Source organism: Lotus japonicus, chromosome 4, assembly GCF_012489685.1.
Source record: "Lotus japonicus ecotype B-129 chromosome 4, LjGifu_v1.2".
Taxonomy (NCBI): domain Eukaryota; kingdom Viridiplantae; phylum Streptophyta; class Magnoliopsida; order Fabales; family Fabaceae; genus Lotus; species Lotus japonicus.
In genome coordinates, this window is record NC_080044.1 from 54355262 (window position 1) to 54367990 (window position 12729).

Sequence of the window (12729 nt, forward strand, 5' to 3'; positions counted from 1 at the left end):
TCTTTATGTGGATCTACGTGAGGACTGAGGAATGCAAATTAACAAGCCACTCTATGGTTTTCACCAAGCAACTCGACAGTGAAATGCAAAATTAACTAAAGTTCTTATTTAGCAAGGTAGATTATTCATTCTTCATCAAACGTTCTACTACTGGATTTTCCTTTACTTGGAAATAGCTCGATCAAAATAAGGTATTGTGTTGCACAAAAGTAAATATGCTCTAGATTTACTTGTTGAAACCGGGTTACTTAGTGCTAAACCTTGTTTAACTCCAATGGATCCGGGTATCAAATTACGTAAATCTTAAGTTACAGAAGATGCATTGGTCATTTGTTGTACTTAACAAGCACTAGAGCTGATATTACCTTTGTTGTGCATCATCTTAGTCAATTCCTAGATTGTACTACTTCATCTCATTATCAAGCTGCTCTACCAATTTTATGATTTGTTAAAGGTGCACCTGCCAAAGGCCTTTTCTTTCCATCAAAATCCATCGTTTCTCTCAGAGGATTAGTGTTTCATATTGGGGAGCTTGTCAAGACATGCGACGTTCAGTCCAGATATTGCTTCTTTGTTCTCATGTACTGTCTGTGAAAGCTCTTCTCATATTGGGGATTATTTTGATATGCATCATTTCAAATAATGCTAAGCTCTTATTAGTTCCCAACCCATCAACGGAGAAGTAAGATTTTACCAAGTTGATTCAAATCAACCGAAAACTAAATATATTTCTTTTGTTACCTTGTCAAAATAATCCCCCATTAGAAATGATTTTGCATATTGATTGCAAGCATCAACAACCTTAAGTTTTAAGCGTGAAAAGATGTTTCTTTTGTTTTCATCCTTAAGGGTCTCATTTCCAATAATACTTGCTAAACCTTATCAAAATAATGGTTCATTATAATTAAATATTCATATTTATGAAGACTGAAATATATACTCCTACAATCAGTGAATCATTGCTTATTCTTAGAGCTCATGATCACTTACATATATGCATCTCTTTGAGAAGAAGTGATGCAAAAAGTTCACTGCAAAAAATATAAACTATATATATATTTTTTTTGTATATTTGTTTAATATTTGAACCCAAACTTTTCACTTTAAATTCTTTTTGCACTTGCTCCTCTTCCCTTTTTCTACTACTCCTTGTATAAAACTGATATTCTTCACCAAATAGAATATTAATCCTGAGTCCAAATCATCTGATACATTGGTAAGAGTCAGGGTACCGCTTAGACAACACATTGTGTTTCAGCTTCATTATCAAAGCAAAGATGCCATAGCATGGAATATGCAGCAGTGCTATTGAAAAGTAACTGAAATCAATAACAAGCAAGATAAAAAAGTGTCAGCAAAAGATATTCTTTCAACAATTTATCATAATAAGATAGCTTAGAAGCACTAGGAATATGAATGCAAATGGAAAAGGAACATTATAAATTGGGATTGGAAAAACAAAAGAAATTTCCTATTAGAAAATGATAGCATAGAAAAGAACCTTCATACCATAGTGGTGCATATGAGGGTGACAAGTCAAGAAATGGATATGGCCACCTGATTTTCCAGGACAAAAAAATTATATTAGATAATGGTGCATAACATAAGATGTCTTCACATATGAGAGTTATTACCAGAGTTTAATTATAGCATGAACTATCCATTGAAAAATCACATATGTCACTGTCCACAAGCAAAAGTATCCTATTCGAAACCAATGGAACCTCTGAAGAGACAAAAGTAAATAAAAATAAGGGTTAGAATTAGTATATTAAGTGCACGTTTGAAAAATCCTTCTATAACTGATTTGAAGTCAAAATCAATTATGGAAGTAGCTTATGCGTGCCAGAATTGATTTGAGGAAAAATAAATTGATTCAAACATGATATAAATGGAATCAAGTCTAGCAACTCACCAGGCAATTTAAAGCTGTATCACCTAGCAGGAAAACAGCATTGATGGTATGCATACTGACAATCAGCTGTAACATAATAATTTGATAAATGATTTAGCACTGAATAAGTGTACCCTTTCTTTTGAATGAACAGTAATGCAGGTAGACAAATTTCTATGCCAAATTTATAAAAAGAGAAAAACACACCAATATATGAGGCCATAAATGATACTTACCAAATTTATGTTGTAATCTTTGATGGTTAGAAAGGGAACAATTATGAACCAAAACACACAGTCTGTGAGCATTACAGCTCCTGCATTCATCTGCTCACATTCGAAGAAACAACAATCAATGATGTGGTCAATGACAGAGCTACCCTACCCTCCACTTTTACGAGCATAGAACTTAAAGAAAAGAACAATCAAACCTTAATTTTTACATTCATTCTTTCACTTTCTCTTTTTCTCTTCCTCTCTTTCTTTTTCCCATCTTAGGGTGTCAAATTATCTTTTATTATTATCAATTTGAATATATACCAAAAGTTAGAGTCAGAAAAGATGAAGGGTGTAATAGAAGCTAAGCTCATCACTGATATAACTTATATTTGAAATTTTGAATATAGAGAAATAAATCATCCTTGTAGTTCAATCCGTGATCTATATACCAATAATGTGTTGGTCTAGTGGCAGACAAACTAGACCCCCCCCGTAAGGGTGAGATCACAAGTTCGAACATGGGGAAAGTCATCTATTTGGAGGAACTGCGAGCAAAATTTACCTGAAACATTATTTGAAAGATATAACCCCAAGTGCCTGCAGGTTGGCGAACAAGATGTTCTTCTGAAGCTCCTTGGCCTTTCTCATGGCTGGATGGATTGCAACTCTGGGGCAGTGCAGGAGCATCATAAGTTCCTTGCTCCGTATCTCCATCCACATTGTCAACCTTATCACCACTTGATTGCTTATGATGTTGGTAACATCCATGGATAGAGAGCAAAGATCCCAGCTACAATATCATGCACACAATGACAAGTTTATATTAGATTTTACAAGCTAGATTACAGACATGAGTAACATACTATTGAAAAGATATAAATCAGGCCCTTTATAGAAGTACTTACCCCAAAATAAATGGTGACTGAAGTAAAAGTCCACCTGTTTCAGAGAAACCAAAACAAAAGATAAAAAATCAATAATCAAATGATACAAAAGAAACTCATGATGTGCTTAATCATTACAGTAAGAGGTGGAAATGGATTCTCTCTATAAACAGTAGCAGCTTCAATTGCATCATAAAACAGGTAATAATATGTTATTTTGTGAGACAGAAAAACCATTGATTGCAAAGAGATTATAAAAGGCATCATTCCAAGTGAAGAGAGGGACTAAATGCACTGCTAGTCTGCTACTAAATAACTAGCCTCGTTTTGGTTTGAGATTAATTTACTCTATTTATAGTTTAATATGCTTTCAAAATTGTGTTTCTACCCTATACTTCTGATTTCATTTCCATAAGAACAATGTAGGACAATGCTTTATAACAAAACAGAATTGCCAAAACAATTTTAATTCAGTGCATGTTTTCATATCATTCTACAATTGATTCTAAAGGCAGAATCAATTCTGGAGAGAAGCTTTTGTGAATAGCTTCAGCGTTCCAGAATTGATTCCAAGAAAAATGATGCTAATTCAAACAGGAATGAAAACTTACTGAGTGTAGAAGTAGAAAATGCTTCCTCCATCTACAGCAGCAGTGAATATGAGAAGCACCATAAGCACAACAAATGCCACAATTCTAAAAGCCAGAAGCCAGGCCGGGTGAATCCCTTTCAAGCAAGGCCTCCAAGTTTCATCCTCATACAAAGTTGCTGATGTTTCTTTCTGGTTTTCCATGTCACCATTTCTAACTGGCTTCCTCAAAACCTCATTCTTCCATATTAGCCATGATGAGAAGATAGCTGAAAGCAGGACCAATATAGCACAAATAAAAAACCTCCAGTTCAGCCAGTAACTTTGGGTGGTTGTATCTGCAGTGATTGTGGGTTGCCAAGTACTTTTGGGTGAGCCTGAGCCTGTTGCAAAACTCATGGTGTTACTCCTGATTTTTTTTTCTTCCAGATTTTGGGAATGGTGTTTTATGTTTGCTAAAGAATGAGGATAATGCAATGCCAGAAACTAAATACTATTGAAGAATAAAAGAATCAAAATTTTCTTAATGGGTCTAATCAAATTCAAATCCTCTGTTTTATGCTCTGGCTCCTAATACTAAGAACAAAGGAAGGAAATGAAACAATGAGCCAGGACAGGACTCTGTATTAAACAATATAGAACAGAAACAGAACCACCAGAATATGAGATAAGAATTCTAGTGGGGTTTAATGGAAAGTGAAGATGGGTTTGTCATGCATTTCAAAACTGGAACAAACATATGTAAAAATGTTGGGACATGAGGAACTAAAAAGGTGAACTCTTACCCATTTTTGACCACATTAATTAATGGTTTGATTATCAGATAACGTAGGTAGAGATTCCAAACTTTGGCTAGATTTTTGATCAGAAAGACACAACCGACAATTGTTAATTGTAGGTTATTCAGTCTATAAAGTAAAAAGAGTGAAACTTGCAAGGGAAAGCAATGCAGAGTGGTGGTGTGAGAAGAAGAGATGCTTTTCTTCTATGCTTTGTGTATATATAGAATAGAGAACTATTAAAGGTTGATGTGAGAGAGAGAGAGAATGGAAAGAAAGGGATGGGGTGCTTTGAGCACAAGCTTCTGCACTTGCTTTTCTTGTTATCCAACCAAAATCTGATTGTTCTTAACCTACACATTCCCAAAATTTTATATTTTCAATTTTAAATTAGTCCCAACACAAAAGACATGCATGTTTATGTGGACCTTTCTTGGGTAAATAATCTTATTGTAATTCTTTTTCTGACGACAGAGAGAAAGACAGAGAAAAGGGACTAGGGAGGGAGGGGGTAGTGGTACAATTGTATTTAGATTTTGTAATTTGTGTTGGGAAGATGCTTCATGTACTCTCCAAGAATGGTTTTGCCTCGGATGAGTCATGACTTGCTGAAAAAGAAATAAAGTGATAACTAGAAAGAAAGATCATATTAAGCAGATGTTTTAGTGCTAACAAGACTCTAGTCTAATCCATGTTTAGATATCTAAATCACATTATTCAATATTAACACAGATTAACTTTTATTTCCACAAAAATGACAAAATCGATTCTGACCGAGTAAAATTTCTGAACATGCATCATGTAACTTTTTTGCTAACTTGCTTTGGAGAGTTTGTTAGCTCAATTCCAAAATGAAAATGATTTCTAAGTCCCGCATGACGTGACATTCAATCGACATATGTAAGTTTTAACGGTTTAAAATCGCGAGTAATGTGTAGAATTATAAAAATCACTACTAAAAACTAATTTTTTCCAATGTATTTTTTGTTAACGAAATTTTAAAATATTTTTTTTATTACATTTTGCATTTTAGTTTCTAGAAAAATATATTTCACAAATTAATTTTCCACAACTATTTTTGTGACAATGTACATTACTAAAGATTTGGATGTCGATTGAATGTTGGTTTCGCTAAAGTCGACCCCTTCCAAAACATGACTTTAGGGTTAATTATGTGACATAATACATGGTAAGTGTATTGAACAAAAGTATGAGATTGCTCGCAATGATTTGGACCAGGATTACTATGATTCATAAAAAAATGGAGGGTGTGTGTTAGGGAGATGGTGCATGTATTATTAGCTAGGGACACATTTGCAATCATCAAATGTTGATTTGGGAAAATAAGGTCGTTAGTCGTTATGTTATGCATGTAGGAGGACAGTTAAAGCATACAAGACTCATGCTGTTTTTTTATTCGACATTGAATGGGGCCCATAGTTGAGACAACCTTGACTTGGAGTAGGTCGGTGACCACAGCTGGAGGGTTCTGTCTTGACAACAGGAAGAATGCATTGCATTCTGTTAGAATTTAGCTTTGAATTGTCAAACACGCTTCTCTTGTGCTTAGACACCAAGTAATAAGGAGATAGAGGGAAGAAAACTGAACAAGCTAAATATTTGATGAAATTGCACTTTTAATTTCTTTATCATAGTTATGTTGTATTTTTGTATCTCAATAATTTTTATTGCTTAGTTTACTATTTTCATTTTTTTAATTATAAGACAGTGTTTTTGGAGAATACCTTTAAAGTTTAAACAAAAAAATTCTTATAATTAAAATCCTCATATTTCATTTGTTATTCATGATAATTTATAATGTGAAAGTTACCCCATGAAGTAACTTCGACAGCCCCTTATTCCTCCCTTTTCTGGGTACATTGGGGTTTGAAATGGAACACAATTTCAAATTTCAACTGTGTATGGTAGTATATTCTGAATATTCTTTCTGTTTTTTTTTTTACACATCAATCCAATAAAATACATATGCATGCAGATAATATATTACCCACAATCAATTTTAATTTTAAACTTGATAATACAAATAGCCTGCTTTAATTTTTCATAATGGCAGTGATACCGATAATCCTCCACATACTCCAGATGCTAATCGAACATGATCTCAGAGGTGATGCTGCAGTTCAATCTCAAATCGTATGAACTTCATCATCTCCAAGTAAAGAGAGAGAAAATGGGGCAATGACAACATTAAATGATCGTGAGCCTACACTCTCAATGTGGATCATCTCAAAGTCACCTTCCTACAATAAAAGTCTTTTAAAATCAATATTGAATCAAACAAGCAAATGCAACCAATAAATATAAATCATTGAGGGTCTTCACTACATCCAATTTTATACCAGTTTCTACTCTGGTAAAGAAACTGGGAGTGTTGATCAAATTGCTAATACTAAATGTATTAAAATCATGATAGCAACCCATTTTGTGTTAATAGTAAATGTGTTGATCAAATTGTTAGAAATAATTTATAAAATGAATTGATTCACGATCTTCATCCATCTGTGTAGGCCTAAGAGATAACTGAATATGACATGGTGATGCAAGCAATCACAACTCATATCAATCATATTCAACCATGTATAATATGGCCTAATTCAACTCCTATTACACAAGGAAATTGTGAGAAAAAAGTACAAAGAAAAGGGGAGGGAACTTCCTCACCATTCTACCATTTTGTGTGCTTAATGGGCATGCTGAAGAGTATTCAAAACTAGTCCTGGGATGTATTACTGGCTGTTCACCAACAACCCCAATCCCCCTGTCACATGGAAAACAAAATACAGAAGTTATTTTAACTTGATTCACACATGTTTAAAACAATAAGTCTCTTTCCATTAGGTAGAGTTGGTTACAGGAATCAAAGTTATTGTGGTCTGTCATTAATTAAGTGTCATGAGAAGGAAAAAGAAACACACCCAGGAAGCATAACAAAGTATAACAGTAAATAGAAGAAGAATTAACTCACCAGACATTTTCTGCTTTCCCATTGGCGTCGGTTATAATCCAATGCCTTTTAAGAAGTTGGACAGGGTGGTCTGAGTTATTGGAAATTCTTATTCTATATGCAAAGAAGTATAGTCCCTTTGAAGGCTGACTTCTACCCTCTATATATACACTTCTTACCTGAACCCTGACTCCCTGAACAAGTTGGAATTAAATGTTAAGAGCTCAGTTTTTTCTTTTTTTGGGTACAAATATATGATATATATCTTAATTGAAATAAGGATTCATAATTTGTTTATTCTCTTGAAGACTTCAAAATAAGTTGTATAAATTTCTATTACAAAACCAAATTAGGAGGCGAACAGTTTCTAACAGATAAAGAAAAGAAAATTCAAATAATTTCTGTAAGAGGGGTATTATTAAACTTAGGAGACAGTTATCTTAGACAACTAACTCTCAGTACACAGAGTCCAATTAACTTTTCAAGAGAGACATTCAACATTTCCATTTCAAAAGACATGGTATTGAACTAATTATTTTATCAAAGCAATCAACCTTAAATAACACTGTTTAGAAATTGGAAGCCACTTTATTTGTTAATTGTATATCTCTGAAGATATCTTACATGAAGAAAGAACTACGTAGAGAGTAACATAATGTAGTGATCATACCAGTGTTGTAGCGTCACTGGAACATTTTAAAAGAGAGTGGGGGCAAATTTTCTTTAGCTCATCACGATAACTAGCTGCATCCTGAAAAAAACAAGGCAAGAAAAGGTCTCAAAATGTAAAATTTCTATGTCACAACATGGAGTCTTAGGTCATGTTTAGTCAATTTTTTATGAAAGATGTGAGGTGTACTGATCTGATAGAAGGTAAAAGAAAAAGAAAACAATACCAAGAAATGTGGAGTTCTAAAAGACTAGCCATGTGCTTATTACAACATCTATGGTTGAGTTGAAACTTGAAAGAAACAATGTTAATTGAATTTTCAAACATTGAGTCACCGAGACACATGCATAGTCCCAAATATTTTGAAAGCAGTGTAAATCTTGTCTTCTGTCTTGACCAACTCATCAATAACAATAATTAAGACAAATCAAATAGTACTATCAAGCAACGTGGTGCTACTGTCATCTAGAATACTAATATGCAGGAACAGTTGATTGGCATTAATAAAACAAGAAATCTTGATTAATGTACTCTTCAACACACACCTTTTCATGAGAGCAACATAAGAACTACAATGTCTTATGAGGGAAAAGCTCCAAGAAAATTATTTTTTTGTTAAAAAAATTAGGCGGGTTCGTCTCAGTTCCCCACTACGAGTCAGAGCATGCCTCTGGAACAACCATAGGTCGCTTACAAAATATTTACATCAGCAGTGAGAATCGAACACACAACCTTCTGAAGGGAGGTGGTTCATCATGTTTAGTTAAAAACATGAGTTAACATATGTTAGTGAAGCTATGTTAGAAATCATGGAGTAGTTGGGATAACTAACTACCAACTTTTTAGTATTTTCCTACTATTTAAATGTGACACAACAAAATTTAAAGGTTTTAAGCATTAAACTAAGAAAATATAAAAAATATAATCAGAAGAAAAAAAAACACCTGGAACCTCTCATCAGCAATTGCTTCCTTGAGCAATCTCTTGAGACGCAAAACAGGCTCCTCATCTTCAAACGACTTCAGAGAATCTCGAATTCTAGCTGCTTCCTTGTAATCCTACACAACAATAGCGATTAAAGAAAAACAATAATCAATTTTGTGTTCGTATACTCAATTGTAAACGAAATTTTATCCGATTGGAAATTCTACGGGAGAAGAAACGAAAAGCAGTTAACTAACTTGGAGAGCTAAGGGGGTGAAGGACCGAGGTTAAAACCCGGGCGAATGAACTAATTTACTAGCAATTAACAACTAACATTAGCCGATAAAAAAAACTAACTAACCTCAGATTTGGCAGCAACTTCCATTTGCTGCTTGAGAAGAGCATAGGTTTGGGTCCGGGAGAGAAAGGAGCTTCGAGTGTCTCCCTCTGTGGCACAAGCCACGATGACATTACTTCTCCTCTTCACGCTCACATCAGAACTAAGCAACCGCAAATTGACCAGACTACGCATACTTAACGATGGCGAATGCATTTTTGTTCTGATGATTTGGAGATTTTCTTCTTCCAATTTGTTGAATTTTGCAAGAAATGAATCTTATCCCATCGTGATCAGAATCGGAAATACAGGTAGCGAAGTTTGAGGACTGCAATGCACGGCGGGTCTGAGTACTGAAACAGTTGTTTAGTGGCTAAGTTAGTTTATTGTTATAGTATAAACAAAATTTCTCATGTCTGTACCCTATCCGATGTTTTGCTGTATATGGACAACAAATCATACACGTGTTGCATGTTTGATATCAGTTTCAAAAGTGTTGGGTGCCGACAAGTTCAACACTCCAATAAGGAAACACTATCGTGATCATTGATTGTTTGACATTCTATTTAACAATAAAGATTAGCTTGACATATATTTTACATAATTATGAACCACAAATGATATTTTCTAAATCGAAAGATAAACTTGACAACTTTCAGCATTTTTAAACACCAATTTCATCATTTTTTTTTTTGTAGTTGATGGGTTTAAGGGTATGTTTGGTTGGGGGAAAAGTGAGAGAAAAGAAGAGCAAAGAAAAAGAATAGAAAAGAGTAAGAAAATGATATGATTTTTAAATTGTTTGGAATGAGATGAAGTAAAATGAAAAATAGAAGAAAAGAAAATAGTATATTTATGAAATGACATTAATAACTTTATGTAGAAATGAAATGTAATAATTCATTTTTCATAAAAAGTTATAACTTAAAAACAGAAATAAACTTTATCCATAATTATTAATAACACATTTTTTTGTATTTGTTTTTATTATTTTTATTATTATTATGAAATATAGATTGATAGGTCAATTTAGTCAAATCAAGTAAAACACGCACACTCCTCCATTTCTCTTCATAAAGGAAGGATAAAATTGATGTGGGCCCATGAATATTCTTCTATCTCACCTATTTTCTCTCCTAAACCAAAGAAGAGAAAACTCATTGGAAATGTATTTTCTCTTTTAAGGTTTATTTGCTTCCTATTTTCACTTCTTCCAAACACACCCTAAATTAGGGGTGTATATGGGCCGGGTAGATCCAATGAACCCGCCCGATCCAACTCAATTCAATGACAAAAATGCGGGTTGGATTGGGCAAACGGGTCAATCAGGCGGATTTTATTACAATCCAATCAACTTCGGATCGGGTATCGGATTTAATAACAATCCACCCAATCCAACCCGAAATCCAAACCTACAATAATAATATATATTATTTAATATATATTTTTAATACTTTTACCTAACATACATGTAAATTATAAAACCCTTATTTTATTTCACAGTTTCACTTTTCACATTCTTCACTTTTTGTTTCAATTTTATTTGGCATGTCGGAGAAATGAGACATTTAAATTTCAAGTGTCATATCATTGTCGTATTGATTAACTTGATTCCATTGCCGCAGTTGTTTTTCATGGTATTTGGCTCTGTGTCCTTTATGTAATACTATTTCATGCTATTTAGTACAATATTTTGTGTCTTTTTTATTCTATTTGGTACAATAACGTATTTACCAAAAAAATTAATTTTTTTTTAAAGCTTTGATATTTTTTTCAATATTCCAGATTTATTGTTATATTAATATAGGGATCCAATCAACCCATCCGAACCAACCCGAAGATCGTCGGATTGGGTTGGTTCGGGTTCGAATGTGAAAACTCACAAAATCCAACCCAACCCAAACAATTTTGATTGGTTCGGATTCTGATTAGCCTATAAATTCATCCAACCCAACCCATGTGCACCCCTACCCTAAATGCAACAAGAGTTGTTCATAAGTTACTTGAGTGACTTCAACTTGCATTGTATTTGTTTGTTGTCAATATGCAAGGAAGGAAGTTGGTAGACATGAAAATAAATGGAAAAATGGAACCTTGAGTTGTTTGGGAGGGCATGAAAATAGAGGGAAGGAAAATGGATGTGAACAGTTTTGTGTCAGTTTTCTGTCCAATGCTGACATGAAAATTTGCTTGAGATGCGAATTGTAATTAAAATCCCACTATGACCTTGTTATTTTACGAGAAAAACACTCCCTACGTTCTATAAAGATTGTTGTTTAAGGTTGTAGCACGAAGATTAAGATAACAATTATTGATAGTATAATGTTCTATAATACCCTTATTTAATTTTACTAGTACTATGTGCAACAATTAAATTTATTTGGATAGAGAACAATAGTTAATAGAGAAGAGTTGTAGTTTGTTGATATGAGATATAATAAGTGAGAAAATTTATTAAATGAGGGTATAGGTGGAAAAATATAGTAAAAAATGCATTGACTTTCTAAAACAACAAACATTTTAGAATATTGAAATAAGATCCAAAACAACAATCTTTCTGGACGGGGAGTAATAAATTGCTTATGAAAAAAACTTAATAATAAATGTTAAAAGATAAAGTGTATATTACATTATTAATTTTTTAATTATTCTAGTTATGATTTGTGTATCAACATTTTAAAATTATGATTATAATAATTTAAAATAATATAAATGAGATATGAATAATTTGTTGACCTCAAAACAGAACAATTTGTAATGTAGAAGGACAAAATAATAATTTTCTATCACACTCATTTTCAATACTCTCAATTTTCTTTCCTTTCTTTTTTTTTTCCCTCAATCCAAGCACCTTGAAAACTCCCTTATTACGTTTGGATGGGGGGTTGTAAAACTTTAAGGGATTTTAAATGCTAGGGAATTCAATTGATTCAATTAAATTCCCTTAGGTTGTGTTTGGATGAGGGATTGTAGAAATTCAAGGGATTTTAAATGCTAGGGAATTCAAATGATTCAATTGAATTCCCTTGAATTTCAAATTTTATTGTTTGGATAAAATGTTGAAATTCGCTCAATTGTAAAATTCTTTGTTTGGGTAATATATATGAATTTCCTTCATTTAATTGTTTTTATCTTAATATAATCGGCCGAAAACCCTAAAAATCACCCCGACTCTCAAAAATAGACCGAAACCTTAAAAGTGGACATAAAATCCTAAAAAGTGGCTGAAAAACCGAAAGTCGGCCGAAAACCCAAAAATCAGCCGAAAAACTAAAAATCAGTCGAAAACCCTAAAAATCGGCCTGACTCTCAATAATCAGCCGAAAACTCAAAAGTCGACACAAAACCCTAAAAAGTGGCCCAAAACCCTAAAACGACAAGAAATCCCTAAAAATAGGCCGAAAACGTGAAAGTCGACTCAAAAATCGGCCCATAACCCTAAAAATCGACCTGACTCTCAAATATCGGT

General features: G+C 33.3%; 2 protein-coding genes across 2 annotated transcripts; both read right to left on the minus strand.

Moving 5' to 3' along the window:
- Nucleotides 1–879: 879 nt before the first annotated feature.
- LOC130716001 (uncharacterized) lies at nt 880–4651 on the minus strand. The gene is made up of 9 exons (XM_057566175.1): nt 4371–4651; nt 3608–3968; nt 3018–3051; nt 2675–2902; nt 2131–2220; nt 1916–1981; nt 1635–1726; nt 1510–1557; nt 880–1319 (listed from the first exon to the last, which is right to left on the minus strand). The coding sequence occupies exons 1-9, from the start codon at nt 4384–4386 to the stop codon at nt 1202–1204; spliced, it is 1053 nt and encodes a 350-aa protein (XP_057422158.1). The 5' UTR covers nt 4387–4651; the 3' UTR covers nt 880–1201.
- A 1616-nt stretch (nt 4652–6267) lies between these two features.
- Nucleotides 6268–9644, minus strand: LOC130715434 (uncharacterized). Its single transcript, XM_057565532.1, has 6 exons — nt 9285–9644; nt 8944–9057; nt 8000–8080; nt 7351–7523; nt 7047–7143; nt 6268–6625 (listed from the first exon to the last, which is right to left on the minus strand). Exons 1-6 carry the CDS (start codon nt 9474–9476, stop codon nt 6512–6514), a joined length of 771 nt encoding a protein of 256 aa, XP_057421515.1. The 5' UTR covers nt 9477–9644; the 3' UTR covers nt 6268–6511.
- Between the last annotated feature and the right edge of the window lie 3085 nt (nt 9645–12729).